Below are 23,291 nucleotides of genomic sequence, written 5' to 3'. Positions count from 1 at the left end.
GGAGAGGGCACAGGGCAGGGTCATGTTCCCGTCAGTGAAAGACACAAGGAGCTGGCCCTACAGTCAGAACTCAAGCATATTGTCATCATGATTCTCAAACAGGATTAATCTACTGAGAGGCAAGTAAGGAGAAGATACCTTTCGCATTATCTGAATTGTTTATGCCTGGTTAATTATTTTTTCCCAAGAGAATCAAACAGAGAGTAGGTGGAAATTCAGAATTTCTCTACCAAGAATGAAATTACTATTAAGTTGTATTTTTTTTCCAGCAGCTTTCAGGGTATCTGTATAGTATAGAACGTCATGGTCTATGCATGTGTTTAGTAGAAATCAGGTTTAAGGGACTGTGTGTGTGTGTGTGTGTGTGTGTGTGTGTGTATATACTCACACATATAGTTACGTACAGAGTATGATAAGTTAGCTGACTGCAGATCGGACCACATAAGCCCCAAGCCTAAAATCCATAAGTAGCTATAGATAAACACACACACACACACACACACACACCCCCGACACCAGTTAATATCACCAAATTCCTTGACTCCAGAACTGTTCTCACAGCTTTAACCAATCATCTTGCTAGGAAAAAATGGGAAAAAGTATATAAATACTTCAGAAAAAAACCTTACAAACCACAGGAAAACAAAGTCCAGTCTCCTTTCTTTTTGAATCAGAGACAATGATGTCCTCTCACAGTAAAAAACCAAGCACCATCACAGGAGAGCATAGCCTCCTTGAAGGCAGAGGACATCTGTCATCACCTTAGAGGGTGCTGTTCAAGACAGGTGTTCTTACAAGTCTGCTCAATGAGTAAACGGCTGAACCAAAGAAAGACAAGCATGTACAATGTTGCTATTTTATTAGGGGAAGAAAAGCACATGTGTGACACAGTTGCTCAGGTGCTCTAGAATTAATTTTTAGATCTATCAAAACAATCAGTTATAAACAACTCTCAGTTAGTTACAAGCACAGAGAAATTTCACAGGCTAGACAGCAAACACTTCTTTGAATTTGGGGCAGCATATTTATCTTCATAATTCTGTTTCCCGTGGTTTAGGATGATAATGTATTAGCTGACTTTGTAAACCTGATCCCTGAGTTTAAAATCCCGGGAGTTTAAAATCCATAAGTGGATTCCTGGCACTTTTAGGTAAGACTCGAATCACTGATGCAGCCAGCTCAGCCTGGCTCTGTCAGACTTCTGCTCTCAGCTACTCTCCCACATGTGCCCTCAAGTCCCAGGGTCATCACACCTCCTGGGTCCTCCCTGGATTGTTCCTTCTTCTAAGTCACCTGGGATCTCAGTTCCCCAGAGATTAGGAGGCCGTGTAACCTACTTCAGAGGGAGTGCGGTGTCGTTTTCCTTGGTAGATTCTGTCACAGACTGTAGTTATACTTTTAGCTTTTGTGATTAATAGCAATCTCCTCCACTGGTATGTGCTCAGTGCCTGATAACTTTATATTGGAAAAAACAGAAGAATAAATGAATGGATGGAGAGATGAATGAATTCCTGAGCATGGAGGTGGAAAAAGGGAAACTCAACCTAATTCAGTCATGGGAAGAGATCTGTACTACGGGTCAGGAACCTGAAATCCCTTTCCTGATTTGAGTCTACCAATTACCAATGAGTCTGGGCCGTTTGGTTCCTCTTGAGCAGCTGTTTGGTCACCTAAATAATCAGATCATAACACCAGCCCACAGATGCACAGGTTTCTGTGAAGATCAAGTGAAATAGCACTTATTTTAAAAGCTAACACATGGTATATAAATATAAGGTGCTATTTTAAATGGCTAACCAACAAAGGTGATAAAATTCAATTCCATAATTCAGGCTAAATATAATTTGCAATAATCTTAGAGCAGATTTTGTAATTCCATCAGATTTTTTTTGCCTGTGTATTTATTTAACTGTTAATTTGAACATAAAGGACCTTAAAATCATCTGGTTTCTTCAAGTCACAAAAATGTCTTACTGAAGTAATAATTTAAATGCTTAGTTCCTTACACTGATTACAATTTTGAACTTTATTTCAAGGAAACTCTTCTCTCCTGGCCCATTCAGGCCTGCTCCTGGTACACGGAGGAGGCGGCCTCTCTCTCTTTGCCTGTCTCTAGGTTCTTACCCTGCTGCCCCCAGCTTGATCCCCACCAAGTCTGCCCTCACAAGGGCTGAGGTAGAAGGAAGGAGGAGAGGTGAGGGGCAGGAACGGTCTTCTTGCCTGGTACTAGCATGAGCCAGCGTGTCTCACACTCTGGTGTAGCAGGGAAGGAAAGAGAGGTTGATACTCTCTTCCTGGGGTGCTTTCAAGTATACCCTGAAGGGCCCTCATGGTTAGCTATCTCTCACCTGAAGATCTCCTGGCTGTTTGTCCACTGGGCATCCTGTGGATGGACCTTGAGCCATGTCCTGCAGAGTCCTTGCCGTTCCTGGCAGTCACATGACCTAAGCCACCTCCAGTGTTTCTCTCCTAATGGGTTTCTCTCCATGGCCTAACCTGGTCCACGGGAAACACACTTTATACACATCTTTAACCCATCGGCAGTAGCTGGAGAGTGACTTGCCAAGCAGCTGTCTGCTCTGTGGTCATAGGCTATTCAGCTAACCTCTTGTACTTTTTTTTTAACAGTGTCCCTTCAATAACTAGAAACAAATAACAAGATTTCCAGGTGGTCCCGTGAAAGTCTATCTCACTTGATTTTTCACTGGGGGAGACACTTCACACTTCTCATCGCTCCTCTATGAGGGATGCGCGCGCGCACACACACACACACACACACACACACACACACACACACACACAGTCTATCTCGGAGTCTCTAATAGCTGGTTTCTAGCCTCTCAGCCTCTACCCCCTTTCCTAGGCTAGAGAAGGGAGTTCAGTTAAGGACAATAACATTCACTTTGATCACCTCCTTTGCAAATTCTCATTCTGTGGTCTAGCTTTTTGCCTTGGACTGTGAGAGTAATCACCTCCTATCATTTTGTAATTAGCCTGCCGCATTTTATACCCTGCTGGTTTACATCCAAACCCCATAAAGACACACGTTGGCTTCTTAAAATGGTTCAGACCAAGTTCTCCTTTTCTGGTTGTTTCTCAAAGCCGTTATCACCAGTATCAGGAGAAACACCAATGAAACCATTTCTCTGGTGAACACAAATTCTAGCAGCCAGAAGTGGCAGTTTTCTGCTTAGAAGTCAAAGTGGGATGATTGGAGATATGACTTACATTATTCTCCAAAGACTCTCCACGTGCAAATTCTGTTATGTGTTTACTACTAGAATTCAGAAAGGGAGAGTTAAACTCTAGAGTGTGAAATTAGTGAGCAGACCCTAGAGCTGGATCTGGCCAGTGTTGGCCGAGGAAATAACCCAGCATCCAATTAGAACTGGGAAGAAGAGCAGATGTGGAAAACTGAGTTCTGGTGCCTGAGCCGAGGGTACAGAATGACAGCCTTGAGGGTCGTAGATGCGGAAGCCCACAGCTGCCTGCGGCAATGCGGACGGAACCAAGCAGGAAGTTAGTCAATATCCTACAGTGAAGCCTGAATTACCTTGGGGCCTGAATCCTATCAGACTGGTTTGTAGTTCCTGTTGCATTATAACAATGAACATAACAGAAATGACAGACCCCAAATCCACAGACCCCAAACGGTTAAAACCATGACAGTTAAAAATGATGCTTTGAAAAGTGGGATGGTGGAGCAGAAGACGGGAGGGTGGGTTTTCACTTTTTTCTTTGACTTTTGGGTTTTCAATAAGCATGCTTCAGTCAAATAATAATAAAATATTTTCATCTGATGGAAAACCAGCAAAATTCAAATAGACCTTGGCGGCTATAATCAGTTAATGATTTCACACTACGCCCAAACTCGGTGAGTTAGAAAGACACTTGCTGAGTTTTTTCTTCAGTCTATGGATCAGTTGGGTAGTTTTTCTGGACTGGGCTGGGCTCACTCATGCATCATGGTCAGCTGTGGGTCAGGTACATGTTTCTGCTCTTTCATGCTGTGTTTTCTCACATGCTTGGGGGTTGGCTGGCTGAAGGCTGAGGACTCTTGGTTTTCCTCTGTACGTATCTCATTCTCCAACACGCTAGCTCAAGTGTGTTTACGTGGTGGAGGTAGGGTTGGAAACAGTGAACATAAACATTCATGGCCTCTCGAGGCTGAGGCTCAGAACTGACACACAGTTACTTCCGTCTCACTCTATCCGTCAGTGCAAGACTCAAGGCCAACCCAGATTTAAGGGGTAGGAAATAGACCTTACTTCTTGATAAGGAGCTATTAAAGCACATTGCAAAGAGCACGGATACAAGGAGAGGGGAATGATTGGGACCATTACTGCAATTACAGCATCCCAAAGGTGCCAGACCACGTGCAAAAATGGAAGAGGGAAACGAGAAGAGCGTTTAGGAATTATGTAGCCATATTAATGTTTACTGTTAATCAGGTTCTAAAAGTAAATCTTTTTCATCCACACTTCAGTGAGTGAGCTGCAGAGAACACTCTATCCCCTCTTACATGCCTGGTTCCTACTCATCATGCTAGTACCAAATTTAATATCACTTACTCCAGGAAGCCTGTCTGAATTACCTTCCTTTTAGACAGTGAATAAATCATGTGATTGTTCCCAGCATTTCCTCCTCATATCATTTATAAGACTCTGTTATTTTACTCTCTATCTTCCCTGCTGGACCAGGAGCTCTGGGTGGTGGTGGGGGTCTGGTCTATCACGTTTATCTTGCACCCCCAGCACCTAGTCCCTGCATGGCACAGAGTAGATGCTGAATCAACTTTTGTTAAATGAACACAAAGGGAATGAATGACAATAGATGAATGAATGTCAAGTTGTGTGTTTATTAAAGAAATGTACACATTTGTGGATATCGGTATTTTCTTGTGATACCCATATCCTTGCGAACCTGGTTTTAAATCCATTCATTGCTACCAAGTAGAAAAGAAACACTGTGAGAATTAAGATTGCTCTTTGATAGCTACGTATAATGCAGCAAGCAAGTTTTAAAGCCTGCACCTGGTATTTTCTCCAAATTTCACAAGTGCAAACTGAAGAGAATCCAAAAATGGCCTTTACACTGGCCAAAAAACTTTGTTGGAAAACGTACAAATAAATGAAGCACAGGTTGTTGCGCTAGTAGTGGCCTTATAACCAATTTATACTCTGTGTAACTAAAGAAAACCTTATCTTTGCAATGCGCTGAGCTTTCCAAAGGAAATATTCAGTCTTAGTCCTAGAAAAAAAATCAGAGACATTTCTAGTAAAATTGAATGGGAACAGAATAAGCCATGGTCTACGAGCTATTACAAGTCAGATTTGTACCAGACGTTCGTATACATTTCTGAGTTTAATCCTCATAATAACCTACATGGGGAGATTTCCTATATCTTTTCTGTAAAGATAGAGAAACTGGGGCACAGCCGTGTTACATAATTTCGTCAAGCTATTAGCACCAAAATGTTAATTTACTAACATTGTCATAAAGCATGACTTACTTAAAGAAAAACTATATCAATTTATTACGGTTTGCCAGGAATTATTGTTATAAGTACTGTTCCACAATCCCCAGTCCTACTGCCCAATGCCTGCTTCTTGCCTGTTTTTCATTCTTGCTGCCCAACTTGTGCACATGGGAGTCTTCCTGGATATGAATATTTCTGAGTTATGGTTGCCAGGATGTTTATCTGCAAAGTTAGCCAGTCATTCCAGGTTATCAAGTAAAGTATGGTAAATATGTTTCAGAACTTCATGAATCAACTGGTAATTATCAATTTTCAAAGACTAGACTCTTAAGTTCAATTGCAGTTCCCTTTCCTGAATCCCAGTTTTCTGCTGCTTTTATTAAATGGTCCCCATTCTGCTAAATCTTCTTCCCAGAGATCCAGTCTTAGGTCTTTAGCTAACACCCTAACATCTTTGTGACCTTTCCAGTCTGAAAAGGCATGGTTAGAATATGAATTAGCGTAGAAAATGTCTTATGAACCATAGTTTGGGGTGTAGGTGTGCTAAATGTCATGCTGGAGACAGAGCTCTCACCACTCCCAGCAAAACAACCCATGACTCCTTTCTATTTCTCTTGCTACCTTCTTTGTTTAAATTCTGCTCAGTTCAAGGTCCAGCTCAAATGCCACTACTCATAGGAAACTTTCCTTCATTACCACAGACAATTGAGTCTCTAAGCTCTCCTGCAAAGATACGTGCCAAGGTATCTGGGATCATACTAACAACAAGTATTTATTTAATATTCATTGTATTCCACACACCATGCTAAGTGTGTTAATATGTTATCTCATTTAATTCTCACCTTTACTTTGCAGTAGCATCTATTAGGTACTATATCATCCATCTTTTGTGGATGAAGGTCAGAGTGATGACGGGACATGCCCGATGTCATCACTAATAAAAACAGAGTCTGGATTTAAATCCAGATCTTCTGGATGCCCAAACCTCAGTGCTCAATGACTATATTATACTTTATTCACACACTTACAATTAATATAAAATTTCCTCTATTATTCTACAAATGCGGTGTGCAAAAAATGGTGTATTTCTGTTTTCTTCAACTAAAATTAAATTCATATGTTTTCCACTTCTCTGAACTTGTGTGCACAGGACTCCTCGTGGATACGAAGGGCTGACCCATGAATGGTGGTGGAAAATGCTTTCCTTCAATGGATCACGAAAAGGCCCAGAACTGTTCTACAGATCAGAACGTACAAGACGGCACCTTTCGTCTTCATCCCACACTGGTAAACAGTGTGCGAAGCTTGGAGTCTGTCTTCCAAGTATAACTATCCCCTTGAAGCATAAAATGCCACATTCTGGAGTTCAGAACCATAAAGCCGAAAGTCCAGCCTCACTGCAAACCCCTTGGAAACTGCACCCTAACTGTCCTCCCTCCCAGTCAGAGACTGGGCCACTTTGCCAGGATGCTGAGAAAGGATTAGGCCACTGGTCCTTACTATTCATGGAATGCCAGACCTCTGTAACTTTTCCAGAATTAAGAAATTCTCCCTCCCTTCTTGACCATCACAGGTCACATGCCTCTTTCTAATCGCCCCTCCTGTTCTCAGCATAGCTTCTCAAGGAGCTGCAGTTTCTAGAAAATAAAAACAGGGCGACAAGATATTTACTGGCACCTGCTGCTTCTGCTGTAACCCAGCCTCTCTGTGATTCAGGGTCAACTGCACACTTCCATCAACTGGTCATCGCTTGATTTTACTTTATTTTATTCTATTTTGTTTTGTTTTCTGTTTTTTTAATTTATTTTTTAAGTTTTTATTTTATATTGTATATTAGTTGAATTACAATGTTGTGTTAGTGTCATGTGTACAGCAAAGTGAGTCGGTTATACATATACATACATCTCTTCTTTTTCAAATTCTTTTCCATTAGGTTATTACAGAATATTGAGAAGAGTTCCCTGTGCTACACAGTAGGTCCTTGTTGGTCATCTATTTTAAATACAGTAGTGTGTGCATGTCACACAAACCAGAAAATGCAAATTGACATCCTTTATGTCTTACTCAGCCAGAGGAAGCAAATGATTTGATTCAATGTTTTTAAAAAATTTAGCTCTATTGAAAAATTGAGAGATTTCATGTTACAGTAATTAAATCTGGGAATTTGGGGTGAGCCTCTCATGGCGAGCATCAGCTGGTACCGAGTAGCTTCTTTCTCCTTGAGATGCTTCGGTACTTTCCAGGTCACCTGCATCTCCATCATTCCATCCTGATGTTTGTCAGTTTGCAATAGATTTCCTCTGCAATGCCAAAATATTTCTCCAGGTTTATGCTTCTAACAAACGTGGAAATACATAACTTAGACCAAAAGAACTTCAAGTTTCAAGAAAAATGGAGAAAATACTTTCCTTTGTGAGAGCAAAGAATAGTTGTACGTATGCAATGTATAAGCAAAACATATCTGTTCTGAAGAAGGCACCTCTCCTAATTCACCCACTGATGCTACCTGCCTGTCACTAGGCATCTCAGTTTGCATCTCATGGTGGACACTCTCAGAGAGCAAAAACACACCAGGCTGAATACACAGACACTGAGGTCATTTGAAGATGGTCTCATTTATAGACAATATAGGCCTTGCTGAGCCAAGGCCTCTGAGTTTACTTCCCAAATTGCTTTTCCCATCAGGCAGGCCTGGCAGGACCAAGCCAGGAGCGGTCTGCCTCAGCCTTTGTTCATCTTCCTCACCCCATGTGGAAAGTTCTCCCTCTATATTTCCATGCAATTAATAATAATAATAATAAATGATTTTTAAACAGACCTGATACAATCCTGGTTAAAGACTCAATGTCTCCCATGAAGCCCTCCATCCTTTTTCCAGCCTGCCCTCATTTTTTGTTCTCTGAATGATTTTAAATGTATAGTAAAAAGTAGATAATAGTGGAAATAATACACTTACTTATAATCTAATTCATTTATGCTCAATAGTTTTGTGTCATAAAGAAGCATAGTAATATCGTAGAGTGGCAGAGACCGTGTTTTATGTTTTATGTAACCCTATAGTGTGTGTATGTATGTGTGTGTGTGTTTGTCCCCAGAAACTATCACAGAGATGGATAAAAGCTTGCAAACTATTTGTTGATTGATTTGGTAATTGAAATCTAAATTTTTGTTAATACAATATTACTGGTATAACTTCTACTTTTTTTTTTTTTTTTTTTTTTGCGGTACGCGGGCCTCTCACTGCTGTGGCCTCTCCCGTTGCGGAGCACAGCTTCCGGACGCGCAGGCTCAGCGCCCATGGCTCACGGGCCCAGCCGCTCCGCAGCATGTGGGATCTTCCCGGACCAGGGCACGAACCCGTGTCTCCTGCATCGGCAGGCGGACTCCCAACCACCACGCCACCAGGGAAGCCCCTAATTTCTACTTTTTCTCATGAGCATTTGGGTTCCAGTCCTCCACCACCTTCAAGACTCTCCCCCTGGGGAATCTCTGATTTACTAAACAACGGTGACTTGAATAAAGTACCACAGCAACCAGTGGCACTCGCTGTTAATTAGAGCTGAGATCTCCTGACACGCTCACCCACTTTACTTCAGCATTTCCTCCATTCCTCAAAAGAGCTGTTAAGAACAACCATTTCAAGTGGCTAAACTACTTTTGTTAAAGCAAATAGTCTGTGACTGGTAGCAGTTGGTGTGCCTTTGTATGTGTGTGTGTGTGTGTGTGTGTGTGTGTGTGTGTGTGTGTGTGTATGTGTGTGTATGTGTATGTGTTAGTGAAACAGACAGAGAAAGAACCAGAAGCAGAAAGTTGATGGACACAGAGAGGGGGGATTTAAAAGTGGAACTGGTGGAACCTTCTTATATCTTGAGCATTAGGTGTGGAGCTGGGTACCTCCTTGTTTAGGGAAGAGGGTTATCGGTCGCAGTTCTGGTGTAGTGTAGGAAGGGGATTCATAGTCCAGTGGCCCCATGTCAAGGAAACAATAATGAAGTGTGAAGAGAAGACAGATAAAGAGTAAATACTGACTCACTCTCTTTTGTTCCAAAAAAGCAAGTCCAAAATGCTCTCTTCACATAGTTATTTGCCTGGACAAAGGCCATCTCACTGATGAGGGTTACTCTTTAGGGTGTACCCCATTTGTTTAAAACCCCAAAGGTGCGTGAACTTTATATTCAAATATCAATATTATACCTTTTTTGCTAGTGGAACTATGCCATTTTCTAGTATAGAATTGGCACATTTTAAGCTCTTTCTTTTTAGAAAAATTAAAACTGCCAATATAACAAATAGTTTGCCTTTTCTCCTCTTTTCTCCTCTTTTCTCCTCTTACCCTCAAAATTGGAATAAAATAGCCCATTCTCAAGGCTCTGATAACACTTTTCCACTGATACAAAGGTAAAAAGTTGCAGAACAGAAAATAACATTTGTCTTGTTGGCGGATTATAGGAACATTGTTACCAGACCTATCTGTACAGCTGCAGGTACAAAGGATTCTGGCACCAGGAAGTTTCCAACAACCAGCCACAACTCCTCCCCTTTTAGTATAAAAAAAGCTGGAATTCTAACTCAGGAAAGATGGTTCTTTGGGACACTAGTCCACCATCTTCTGGGTCTGCTGGTCTTACAAATAAAGTCACTATTCCTTGCCCCAACACCTCGTCTCTCAATTTATTGGCCTGTCGTGCAATGAGCAGTAAAAGCTTGGACTTATTAACAATGCTGACTGTCCCTGTCTGAGTAAATGGTCTCCCAGTCACCCATGCTTGAAGCCTTGGAGTTACCATTGGATCTTTCATGATGAAAATTGAATTATATTATATCTATCTTAAAAATATTCAAATGACTACAAAAGTCCACCACATAATGTTCAAAACCTAACCATGATGGGGCAGATAACTGTCCATTGCTTATGCAACACTCCATCCCCATCCCTGCAAATAGGCTGTTGATTTCATTTCCAGGTATAAGGCAGAGTTCCCTTGATTTAAGGGAAAGAAAGGCCCTCTATAAGCCCATGATGTTTCCCAGATCTGGCTAAGTAGATCAAAGAGAGCATCTGAAGGAGCACGATGCCCAGAAATGTCTCCTCAGCTTGTGATCACAAATATAACCATCAAGGGTAGCAGAAGAGAAGAGTTAGAAGGACAGAAAGTTCCTTGGTCCTCAATGATATCATGAAACAGTTACGAGACTCCTGCAACTGCCTACCTCCAGACCCAACACTATGGAGAGTTAACAGAAGCCGGTATTACTTTAGCCACTGTTAATTGGTCTGTGACTGAACGCATTTCTGTTTAATGCACAAGACCCTTCAGGATTCTTGCTATCTGGTCCCACCCTACTTTGCAGTTTCTTCAACCTTCCCCAACCCTTCACAGCAAAGGTTCCATCCTGTAGTGTTTTAGATTTTCTTTCAGAAGGCTGACTTATTTCTTCTGTGTCCTCCAGGTGAGCAGCTCTTGATGGTTCAAGCTCTAGCTCAAAATGTTACCTCCTCAAGCAATGATTGTCACTCCACCAAAAGCCTCTGATTGTTTTTCCTGAAATCACACCCTCCCAAGAAAAATTAATTTCTCCTCTGTGTTGCATATTATTTCTATATAACACATTCTATTGCAATGATCCATTCATCTGTCTTGCACTTGCCTTTGAGTCCCCAAATATGAGGATGTCTTACTCATCGCTGTATTCACAGATCCTAGAACAGTGGCTATTTCACGTAATAAACACTCAGCTAATGCTTCTGGATTTTATAAAATACCCGTGGTCACAACAGGAGCAGATACTATTCATGGTTTTCTTGGATAGAACTGGTACAAACTTAGATAATCATTAAAAATATACTACTAATAAACCTAAAACTAATCACAGTTCCCAACTGAATAGTGATGTCAACCTTCTTTGGGAGTGGCTTTTTTCATTTCTACAAAATGCTATTTGTTCCCTATGGGGTTTTTTCTTTCTGACAAAATGCACAGATATCTTCTTCTCATATACCTATAGATATTTATACTTTACTACCAAAAATATATTTTTAGAGTTCTGATAAATTCACATAATGTTCCTTCTCTGCGAGTTGAACTCACGCTGTTGATTACCCATGTGATACATGATATGGCTCCATCACCAAAGCTTTCAGTTACATTTTCAGTCTGAGGAAGCTGTTGCTCTACCTCTGCCTGGGTATTGTTCTAGAAACATCCCTTCCCCAATATAGAGATCTTCATGCTGTTCCAGTTTTTTTTGTTTTTGTTTTTTTGGCTGTGTTGGGTCCTCATTGCTGCATGCAGGCTTTCGCTCTAGCTGCGGCGCACGGGCTTCTCACTGCGGTGGCTTCTCTCGTTGCGGAGCATGGGTTCTAGGCACATGGGCTTCAGTAGTTGTGGCTCGCGGGCTCTAGAGTGCAGGCACAGTAGTTGTGGTGCACGGGCTTAGCTGCTGTGTGGCATGTGGGTTCCTCCCGGACCAGAGCTCGAACCCACATCCCCTGCATTGGCAGGCAGATTCTTAACCACTGCGCCACCAGGGAAGCCCCCCTGTTCCAGTTTTAACTTGTGCGTGACTGTCAGAGAGACCACAGGCTAAACTCATGCTAATTGCTTTCCAAGATGAATATCAGAGTTGAAAAAACATTAAAGAATTGGTCTTTTCTTAAGAGCTCTAACACTCTTAAGGAATAGAAATCTGAAAACTACAGGCAGTTGCTTGATTATTTGCTGTTTATTTCAATTGACAGCTCTCTGAGTCCACCATATAGATCAATCAGTTCAAAGCACACATATTCTGCCTTTTAAAAATTGATGTTTAATAATATTTATCTATTAACAATGCAAAATTACATCACAGATTTTAATTTCAACTTGTGAATTTAAAGGTGTGTTAGATTATAATTTTCCAGCTCTTTTGACCTACAGGGAAACTTAGTACCTTGCCCAATGACCAGTTACTGTCTTCAGCTTATTACTGATGCATCAAATGTCTCATAACATTTATTCTCTCTACTGCCTTCATATCGTCTTTGCTACATTTTTACCCTCAATTTTACTTCGTATTCATTTTTTCCCAGTTGTCTAGAATTTTTTTGAAGCAAAGGAGGCATAAACTCTAAGTTACTTCAACTTTATAAATGAAAACTGCTTTAGATGAGCCCCGAGGATTCTTTTTTTTAAGAAATTTAGTGCAAGACAGTTGGAGTTGTAAGGGCTGCTGCATTGCACAGCTCCGAAAAGCACCATTCACTTCTCTATCATCCATGTGAAGAATGTTCCCTGTAGTGTGCCACATGCTGTCACCTCCTTTTGTGTGCAGGGCTATTTACGCTCTCTCTATGAGTAGAGACAGAGATATCTGTGGTTATGGTTTTCTAAGTGATAATTTCATAAAAGCAGTTTCTAGACACCCGAGGACTTACCGTCCAGGAGAACATTATCTTTCTTACCTGAGCTGTGGTTTCCTGCTAGCAAGGTGGGGCTCACAGAGCATCTTCCCAGTCTACTGGTGACCACAGGTGGCCCAGGTGTTCCATCCCATTCCTGAGCTTTGATAGGCTCTCTGGAGGAAGATGCCCCATGATGTCCTCTCTCTTTGTTGTCCAACTTTGGTATTGGTTCCGTGCTGTGGCTCCGAACTTTCAGTTCCTCTGCTGATTCTGTGTATTAACCAGAATTATATTCTGTTAAACAAGAGTCAAATCCTTCCCAGATTCCTTAAATATTAAAGAATGATTTTCTAAAATATTTTAAATATATTTTTGGAAACTTAGACTTGTGTTGAAGACTACATTTAAATAAAACAGGGACAGCTCACATGGGTCTTTTTTCTGAGCTGTGCAGGTTATTATCAGCAGAAAATAATTATCTCTTCGGAAGTAGAGAACCTCAATGAATATTCAGTATTCTTTAGTAACTCTTCCCTTCTGCTAATCTTCAAGGAAACTTCATAAGGAGCACTTTACACTCCCTCTCTTTACTTTCTCATCTTCTCTTCATTCTGCTACCCACTGTGACATGAATTTAGCCCAGCCACTCTACTAAAAGTACTTTTGCTTAAATCACCTAGTGCTTTTTAGTTGGCAAATTAAGAAGACATTTTTAAGCCATTTGATTACTCTTTGATTACTGTCTTATTGATATCTTCAATTTTCTTGGCTTCACTGAAGGGCCATCTTCCTGTGGTGCGCTCGCCAACACCACTGCTGTGTCATTCATACCTGTTCTTCCTCGGAGAGTCCCTCACATGTTGGTTGTCCCCAGGGTTCTAGCTTAGCCACCGTTCTCACTCTACATATATTCTTTCTGTGATTTCATCCTCCAGGATTCAACTAGCAATTGTCTGATGGCTAGTGATTTCTAAATAGTTTGTCAGAAGTCTGGAACATTCTCCTGAGCTGCAGACTCATTTATCCAACTGCCTACTGGATGAGTCCATCCGGATACCCCTTAGATAACACAAATTTAACATTCACGCACTGTACTGACACCATTTCTTACTAAACTAATGGTTCCTTCTGTGCTGCCAAACATCCAAGCTAGAAACTTATCTGTCTCTTTCTTTAACCGCTACTCTCCAAATCCATCAGTCTGCAAATTCTACAGATTTTATTTCTAAATATCTTGTTTTCCCTTCTGTTGCACTTTGTATCACGTCTACCTCAACTGTTCTGGCTCAAGCTCTAATCATCACCCTTGAATTATTGCAACCTGCCTCCTTGACTCTGTCCTTGACTCCCCAAAATACAAGCTCCGTAGACTGCCAAAGTGACCTGTTTAAAATGAAAATCTGATCAAGTGTTTTTTTCAGGGACTAGATGCGATAGCCATTCTGTAAGGCATGTACAGAAGTGTTTAAAAGCACATGTAGTTTGGGATTAACAGAAACACACTACTATATATAAAATAGATCACCAAAAAGGACCTACTGTATAGCACAGGGAACTTTACTTAATATTTTGTAATAACCTATAAGGGAAAAGAAGATGAAAAAGAATATATATATATATATATATATATATATATATATATATATATATATCTCACTTTGCTATACACCTAAAACTATCACAACATTGTAAATCAACTATATTTCAATTTAAAAAAAATAGCCAATGGGAAAATTTCTTTAAATAAAATCACTTCCTAATTAAAAAAAAAAGCACATGTAGTAAATAAACATGGTTTAGGAGTGATATCCACTTGCTACATTCAGAACGATGTTATTTCAGAGAACTGATGTGATAGCCATTCTGTAATGCACATAGATAAGTGTTTAGAGACAAAAACAAAAAAATGCAAATCTGTTCTTAAACCCTGACTAAAATCCTTCCAGAAGCCCACTGTTACCCACAGAAGTATGTCTAAGCCCTTTACAACCCACAAGACTCTCCACCATCTCACTCTTTCCTGCCTCTCTAACTTTTTTACTTCCTACCTGAATGTTGTATTCAAGAAATATCAATAAATTGGCTGTAGCTTCCTCTTCTCCACTCCACTTCCAACAAAAACTTCCAAGAAAAACAACACTGGTTTCTATAGCTACCATCTCCTATCTCACCTGCTTTGAATACCCTTACATCCTGTCCTTTAATTGGGGAACTCTTTCCTCAGTCAAGGTTACTTAAGTATCCTTGAGGCCTCCCCATCCCATATATCCAGCCCATGTTGGGATAAAGTCATCTCTGCACTGACACTGTCTTGTATCATTTTTCTGTGTACCTGTTCTTCTTAGAAGACCCGGAGTTCTTTAAAGGCAGGGTCTGAGTATTTTTTTTTTTTTTTCAGTACTCGGGCCTCTCACTGTTGTGGCCTCTCCCATTGCAGAACAGGCTCCGGACGCGTAGGCTCAGTGGCCATGGCTCACGGGCCCAGCCGCTCCGCGGCATGTGGGATCTTCCCGGACGGGGCACGAACCCGTGTTCCCTGCATCGGCAGGCAGACTCCCAACCACTGTGCCACCAGGGAAGCCCTGAGTTTTGATTTTTGCTTTTTTCTCCACTTGGTGCCTCTAGCTCTTAGCATCTTGCTCAGTAGGTATTTAACCAATTCATTTATCGAGTACTTTTCCCAACTCCTCCGGCATCTCTCTGATGTGTGTAGAAAATACAACATTCTTAATGGAACAAGAGGATCAAGCCAGTGTTACAAATGTACTGAAGTGGCACAGAGTTAATAGTATTTTCAAAAATCTGGTTACCTAAAAATCACAAGTTGTAAAATTCACCAGGTTGAAAGTTTAATTCAAATAAAGATCTTTGAGAAAGACCATAGTGAAAAATTACAGAAATGGTTCAGAGAATCTGTATTTTGTTTTCTTTGCATGTAAGTTCAAACACTCATCATCTTCAAGCAGTGTGATAAGACAGATGTCTTATCACACACTTTGGTTCCCTATTATCCGAATCTGTGGGGCAGAGACAGAATAGTTTATAATATAGTAAGCAGCTGGGTGAGGGATCTGAGAGGCCCAGCTGGAAGCCTTGGCCATTGTGGCCATATGGCTGGTGGCCCATGACATTGAGCCCTTGGTTTCTCCACTTGGAGCTCCATTTTGCTTAACTACAAAATGGAGCTAATACCAGCCCTGCCTAACTTTCCCCATTTAATTTGAAGGATCTAATAATATCCTACATTTTAAAATATTTTAAAAACAAAACAGGGCCACACATGCAAAAAGTAGCATTCATTTAAAAAATTGTAGTAATTTGTCATTTATGAATTTATTTATTCTTTCTACATTTGTTTTGGATAATCACTGAGAGACTGAAGATACAGATAGAAAATTGCCAGACCACATAGAAAAATAGAATTCTAGCTGATTATCTACAATAACCAGCCCAGAAAGCCAACCTACAATCTATAATTCAGACTTGTAGAAATTCAGACCACTATCTCTAGCAAATAATAACCTGTATAACAATTGGCCCAAAGCAGCCAGGATTTGATTAAAAACTTACAGCTTCCCCAGTTTTTGGCCCTGCTTTTAGCATAGGATCAACCAGAGAAAGTCAAATATGTTCCCCTAACCAACGACATAGGATGTCCTGCTTCTAGTTAGGCTGCCTATAGCTTCCCTATGCCAACAGCCTTCACTGGGGGTGTAACTGAAGCCTTCCCTTTTTCCCACTATAAAGCTTTCCCACTCTTCTCCCTGCCTTGAGTCTCTGCCAAATGTGGTGGCTGACTGCCTTGCTTCAGCAAGGCCTGATGAAATAGCCCTGTGTGTTCTCATTTGTTTGCTCTTCATTTATTTCCACATTGCTATGGTTCCTTCCAGCTCCCAGGTGCTATGCAGTTGTGTAAACACATGTCAAAAATATCATTCTATGAGACAGAACTTAAACCAGGAGGGTAGTCCCATAAGAACAATCTTAGAAAGATCCCAAGCTTAAGTCCCAGTTATACTGAAATCAAATATAAGTAAAAATATTTTAAACTAATACATTCCAGCAAATAACTATAGCAAGACAATTTAACCAGCACTTACTTTTCTGTGCCCTGAGTCAAATGGAATAAAATCGGTATCAGAAAAGAACATCCTAGACTATATCCAAGCTGTTTATTCACAGTTTCAAAGAAAATGTAGCTCTGGCTTCCAAATGTCACAGCATCAGAACCTAATGACCCATCTGTTTCACCTCACGTTCTCTTCCAGATTTTAAACTAACCATTGGGATGTTTGCCTTATTATCGACCTCTATGTTTTATTCCCACTGCCATCATTAAGCAGTTACAATTTTTTTCTTATCTCTCTCTCTCTCTCTCTCTCTCTCTCTCTCTCTCTCACACACACACACACACACACATACACACACACATACACACACACACAAACACACAGAGTCTTCTACCACTGGTATTGAAATTAACCAAACTAAAAAAAATGCTCTAATTTAACACTGGGTCCAATACTGTTCCTGCAGGTTCGGACACTATTTTAAATATGAAAGGCTGAGGATGTCAAAGTCTACCCACCAACCTCAGTTTCTCTGTTCTCATTCAAATTATTCACATACACACACCAGGGAAGTGTCATTTAGGTCTCAAATCTCAACTAAATAAAAGTCCAATACAGCTTTGGGAACAAAAAGGAGTCTTTTTTTTTTTTCTTCTTTCTTTGTTTTCAAGTCCCAGAGGTTAGCCTTCAGTGAGTTTTGGCAGGTATATTTAGAGAAACCTGAACAAAAGGTTTGCACAAATCATGCTACTCAGACTTGTGCCGGTGTACCTTCACATCCTAAATAGAAGGCAGAGCTGAAAAATCTGTAAGAAAATCATAAATGTATCATTGAGCATTTTATTGGGGAATCAACCAGGTATCCCGTGATATTCAAGAAGAGCTTCCTACAAAATGCATTTTCTAACTAAAATAAATACGAAAAACTTTAAAATAGCTGTTGAAAAGAGACCAATGGAAAGTGGACAATTAGACTAAGAAATTCATACAATAAGACATATTGAATGCTCAGAGAAATCTGTTCAGAGGAATAAGGATGTGTTTATCCATATCCATATATCTCAATATTTTCTTAAAGCCTGCTGAAAACAAAAATTGATTTTTAGTAACAAACTTTCCTGAACAAGATCAATCTTAGGTACCATGGTATGTTTTTCTTTTTAAACATTTTTATTGGAGTATAATTGCTTTACAATGTTGTGTTAGTTTCTGCTGTGTAACAAAGTGAATCAGCACTACTTACAATAGCCAGGACATGGAAGCGACTATGGTACATTTTTACGTGGAAACTGAGTCCTTTCAGTGTTCACAGTTAAGCCCCAGTATGTAGAACTGGGCAAACTACGAAGAAGTTGCTCATCCTCTACCATGGAGTGTTGACTATTGATCTAAAGTCGTATTCTCACATTGAAATCTGACCTTGCTATGAAAAAAGCATATATTATTGTATTGCACTTGTCTTTCATATTGTGCATTTTACGTATCACTGTCTTAAACTTTTTACAGTGCTTAAGTTGAAGATGGATAAGTAAGGATAAGAGACCAGGAGTCATCTGTTTATGACCAACATATTCTCTACAAGATGCCAATCCACACACTTCATGCTGTGAACTCCTTTCTCAAAGTTTTCCCATTTCCTGCTGCTTATGCTGTCTGTGAGTCTGTATTTGTCTCCCCAGCTTCTAACTCATTCCTCTCTCTCCGTTCCTGCCCTGGGCCACCTACAATCACTTGGCTCCCCAGGTGGGTGTCATGGCTTTCAGCATCAGATCTGCTGCCCACCAGACACTGACTTTCCCCAGAGTCTTTGATTCACTCTCTCAACAATGAAACAGTACTGAGGACACTTATAAATCTCCATGACCTAAAAATCCCTCTCAAGTTCTAGAGACAAAGAAAACAATTTGCAGTGATGGACCGTTACATATGGCTGTCTGGGGAACTACAACCAATTAAAAATGTTTTATCCTCTCTCCAAAGATGTTTCTTTTTTTTTTTTTTGGCTGGAAAGATCATGCAATTATTTATTTATATGTCTGGTCTCCCCACCAGACCATAAGCTTCTTAAGCCTAAAGACTTCATCTTTCATGTTGGTACTTAATACCTGATATCAGTGAAAATCAACTGAATGAATGTGTCATCCCTGCTTCACTCAGGACAGTGAGCTTATTAGCTTTTACCCCTGGATGTAACCTTATCTTAGGCCATGACTCACAGCCTTCCCTCCAACCTTTCCAATCTCACCCGGCACATGGGCCATGGCATGAACCAATAACCCTCACTGACAAACATAAGCTAATTACTGTAGCCAAAATTATTTTTTTGTTAACCCATACATGTTTCTAATTGATTTGCGAATGATAGACCAGAAAACAAGTGATCTACCTGGGAAAATTAGTATTATTTGGAAATATGAGGAGTAACACTGCTTTCTTGGGGGACATAAGACTGCATCCTCCTTTCTTCTTTTTTTTTTTGCAATATTTAACAGGATTAATTTACCTTGTCATTTAATTGCTTCTCTGAACATCTACATGATTCAGATGACTTAGACAAGAGGCTTTTATATTTGTGGTTTGTGACTGCTGTTGTACTAAAAATTTCACACTTTCACATAGGGGTCCCTTGGTTACAAAATATGGACTTAATTGTGCCTGGCAATATGGGGACCAAAGCTCATGTTGCTGATGAGAATTCGAGTTTCCTACGGATGTAAAGAATGCTTCAGAATTGTCCCCTCATATCGGTATAATCATCAAGATCAAAGTCTCTCTATTCTATTCCAACTGCTGAACCATGGAAATAATGAAAGGTGATCAAGGCAGATTAATTAGGCAGAAAAGACAACGAATTTAAACTCTAAAGGAGGCACTGCACTAAACTGCATTATCAGATGGGTATTAGAGCTGAAAGAGACCTCGGAAATCCCAGTCACAACAGCTCATTAAAAGCAAGGTGTGAGTGTATGTAATTGCTGAGGTCTGCCTGCCTTTGGGAGGGTAGCCCCAGGAAGGGGGAGTTCCCATCTCATGTGAAAGCTGGACACAACTGAGAACATATTTAATTGCTGGAAAGCTTTTATACAGTGCTCAAGTTGGCCTCCCTCCAAGCACCACTATTTGTTGGTTGTTGGTCGTCCTGTTTCTGGAACTACTCAGAGAACTAGTCTAATTCTGTGTTTAAGTAAACACCCTTTAGAATCCAGAGTGAGGGAGTCTGTCTCCCCTTGGTCATGTCATCTTCAGAATACAAATCTAGAACTCTCGCTCTCCTGGTCACCCTGACCTGGACAATAATTGCATGTGATGGTGTCTTTTAAAACTGCGGGGGCGGGCTTCCCTGGTGGCACAGTGGTTGAGAGTCCACCTGCCGATGCAGGGGACATGGGTTCGTGCCCCGGTGCGGGAGGATCCCACATGCCGTGGAGCGGCTGGGCCCGTGAGCCATGGCTGCTGAGCCTGCGCATCCAGAGCCTGTGCTCTGCAATGGGAGAGGCCACAACAGTGAGAGGCCTGTGTACAGAAAAAAAACAAAAAAACCCAAAAAACTGCGGTGTCTAGAGCTGATCAGAGCCAGACAGCCTGACATGGTTTACCTATGAGTCTAGGTGGGCGCTGGGGTCCTCCCTTTGCACTTCCATTATTCCACCTCCCGAGTCCCCAGAGAAAAGAGGGCAAAGGCTCCCCTGTCTGCACAACGAAAGGGCACCAGGGAGCAGGGGCAATTTTTAAATTTTTTATGATTGCTTCTCTCATGTGAACTTTGTCATTTGGGGTCAGTTATGTCAATTCCAACATCTAAAGGATGCCTTCTCTTCAAATATATATAAAGAACAATAGCTCAGGTATCTAGAGATTCCATGGTTTTAAAGAAAACCAGAAAGAAAATCCAGGTTTGTGTTAAGAAAGCAAATAAAGTAAAACCTTGGTTTTAATAAAATAAATGAGGTACATTATTTAATAAAATAATAAAACACATGAGGCACGTGGAAGTAGGATAGACTTTGCAAAGAATCCTCATCATTTGACACATTTAAAAACAGCTCAGAGCTTTTACACAACTTGCTCAAGGTCACACAAATGACAATTAGTAAAAACCTGATCAGGGTTTCCTGACCACCACCCAGCAGGTAACTCTCACCCTAAGATATAGGAACTCACATACTGACTTATATTCAAAAGTTATTTTTTCATGGTTGCAAAGGATGACGCTTATTCATAGGGCAGAAAAATAAATAGAATTTTAAAGGCCATGTTTGGTCTTCAAAAACTCTCAACCAAATGTCCACATGATTTAACTACTCGCTTTTTTCAAGAGATTTTCTCTACCTAAAAAACCTTCACTGAAGTCATCAGGCATAGCTCAAATGTTGACATATTTTAGTAACACTTTCTTTAAGAAATCCTAGTGTTGCAGGGTGATGAGAGACAATTTTCTCAAAGAACACAATCTATATTTTTGTTTGTTCTCCTAAGGCAGAAGCCAAGAGGACCTGTGGGCAAAGACTAGTTAGATGCTGACCAAACTGTTTGTTCTCTCTGAGCACCTAGAAAAATCATACTTCCCAGTATTCCTTGCAGTCAGGAAGGTCATTAGCATGTGAGTAGAAGTGATGTACGCCACCTCCAAGTTTGGTCCTGAAACTTCCCACAAAACCTCATCCTCTTGCATCCCCCTCCAGCTGGTTGGGATTTTCTGAGATCCTAGATGCTGGAAAAACCATCAGATGGAAAATCCCCAATAACTAAGGGGAGAATAGTCTATTTTCCACTGAGCCCATTAATTCACATGTCTGTGACATATCTGGTGGTCTGTGGTGGTCTGTGACATGAACAAGATATAAGTTGTATTCTATTAAGCCACTGAGGTTGTGGAGTTGTTTGCTATAGCAGTTGGACTGCTCTACTACAGATTTCAATAGATAGAATTTCTCATTTTCTCTCCTGTAAAATATATTCTAAATATAAAGTCCTTGGTAATTCCCTCATGGCCCCGTGGTTAGGACTCAGCGCTTTCATTGCTGGTGCCCGGGTTCAATCCCTGGTTGGGGAAATAAGATCCTGCAAGTCTCACGTGGCGTGGCCAAAAAATAATAATAATAATAAATAAATATAAAATCCTTGAGTTTCTAATGAGGACATTTGTATTGGCACACTGACAGAAAAAAGAAGGGCAGAAAGGTAAGTTAAATTGCCAAATATGGTGAAGGAATTCAGCAAGCAATGCTTCTCTCTTAGCTCTAGTTATAATAAAAACACTTTACAAAACTGATAAATACATCTTTATTGAGTATGCAATAGATATTTTATACACTATGGCTTCAGTAAGTATGTGCTGAATGTACAAGTGGATGAGCGTCTGAAATCATCATTCAAATAGCTTATAGATTGTATTGATATTAATTTGAATGAAGATGTCATCCAATTTTTTTCCAAATAGTTTTTCATCCAAAAGAGTAGCAAAGAACAAAATCTCTAAGGAATAATTTTTTAAAAAGATTATTTTTTAAATATTCACAAAGAAAATATTGACCATTTCTTCAACATAAAAATAATTTAGATATAAATAGATACATTTAGGAAAAAATTCTAAATAAATTAAAATATCTTTCTCAGAACTATCAAAGCAGTAAACCATTGTGGAATGGGGTTGAGATGATCTGGAAGCCATTCTCAGGTCAGTTCAATAAAACAATTCTCTTGAGCCTTGGTTTTCTCAGATACAATTATAGATTTGAAATAAATTATTTCTAAGTATGCTTCTAAGTCTAAAATTTTATACATCTATGATACTAAAGTTCCTACTAAAAGCAAAATAGTTCATGAGGTTTCAATAATATGATTATATCTGTTCTAAAATATTTATTTCCACTTTATACTTCAGTGTTTTACATTCTTCAAGGTGATTTTTGTAGTTTAATAATTCCTCTTCCAAACAAAACACAGTAAACTATAAAATAAATAAGAGAAAGTGAGCTCTTTAAAAGCACCAATGATTTGTTTAGGATCATCAGCAAAGCCAGAATCCAATATTTTTTTCTTAACACTTGATTAGAAGAAAATAAGGGTCCTGGTATAAAAAATACAGACAATACCCTCAATGTTTTCCCTTGTCAGTAAAAAGGAAAGTGAATGTTTCCTAGTCACTACTGGAAAGGCGGGAATGCCAGTTACAAACAATGTCTTATAACACCAGCAACAACATTTTGAATTAAGCTTCTATGTAATCAGTGGCTAGAATAGGTCAGAGGCTGCACTAGACTCTTTACAAATAATATTATCAATCCTTCCCAGGCAGGTGTGATGATTTCCTTTACTGCTAAGGAAAAATGAGGGTCGGTCCTCTTGCTTAATAAGCTCC

At 40.0% G+C, this 23,291-nt stretch overlaps 1 protein-coding gene across 1 annotated transcript in view; it reads right to left on the bottom strand.

Annotated features, from left to right (window-relative positions):
- Nucleotides 1-23,291, bottom strand: part of NYAP2 (neuronal tyrosine-phosphorylated phosphoinositide-3-kinase adaptor 2) — a gene marked incomplete at both ends in the record, with an annotated part of 244,552 nt that overhangs the window by 60,119 nt on the left and 161,142 nt on the right. The window contains one exon of the mRNA XM_082841248.1: nt 12,921-13,130. Coding sequence (XP_082697374.1) covers nt 12,921-13,130 — 210 coding nt within the window. The remainder of the gene's footprint in view (nt 1-12,920; nt 13,131-23,291) is intronic.

Source organism: Leucopleurus acutus, assembly GCF_964270905.1.
Source record: "Leucopleurus acutus genome assembly, chromosome: 6".
Classification (NCBI taxonomy): domain Eukaryota; kingdom Metazoa; phylum Chordata; class Mammalia; order Artiodactyla; family Delphinidae; genus Leucopleurus; species Leucopleurus acutus.
Note: the sequence above shows the minus strand (reverse complement) of the source record. Positions and strands in the feature narration are given on the sequence as shown.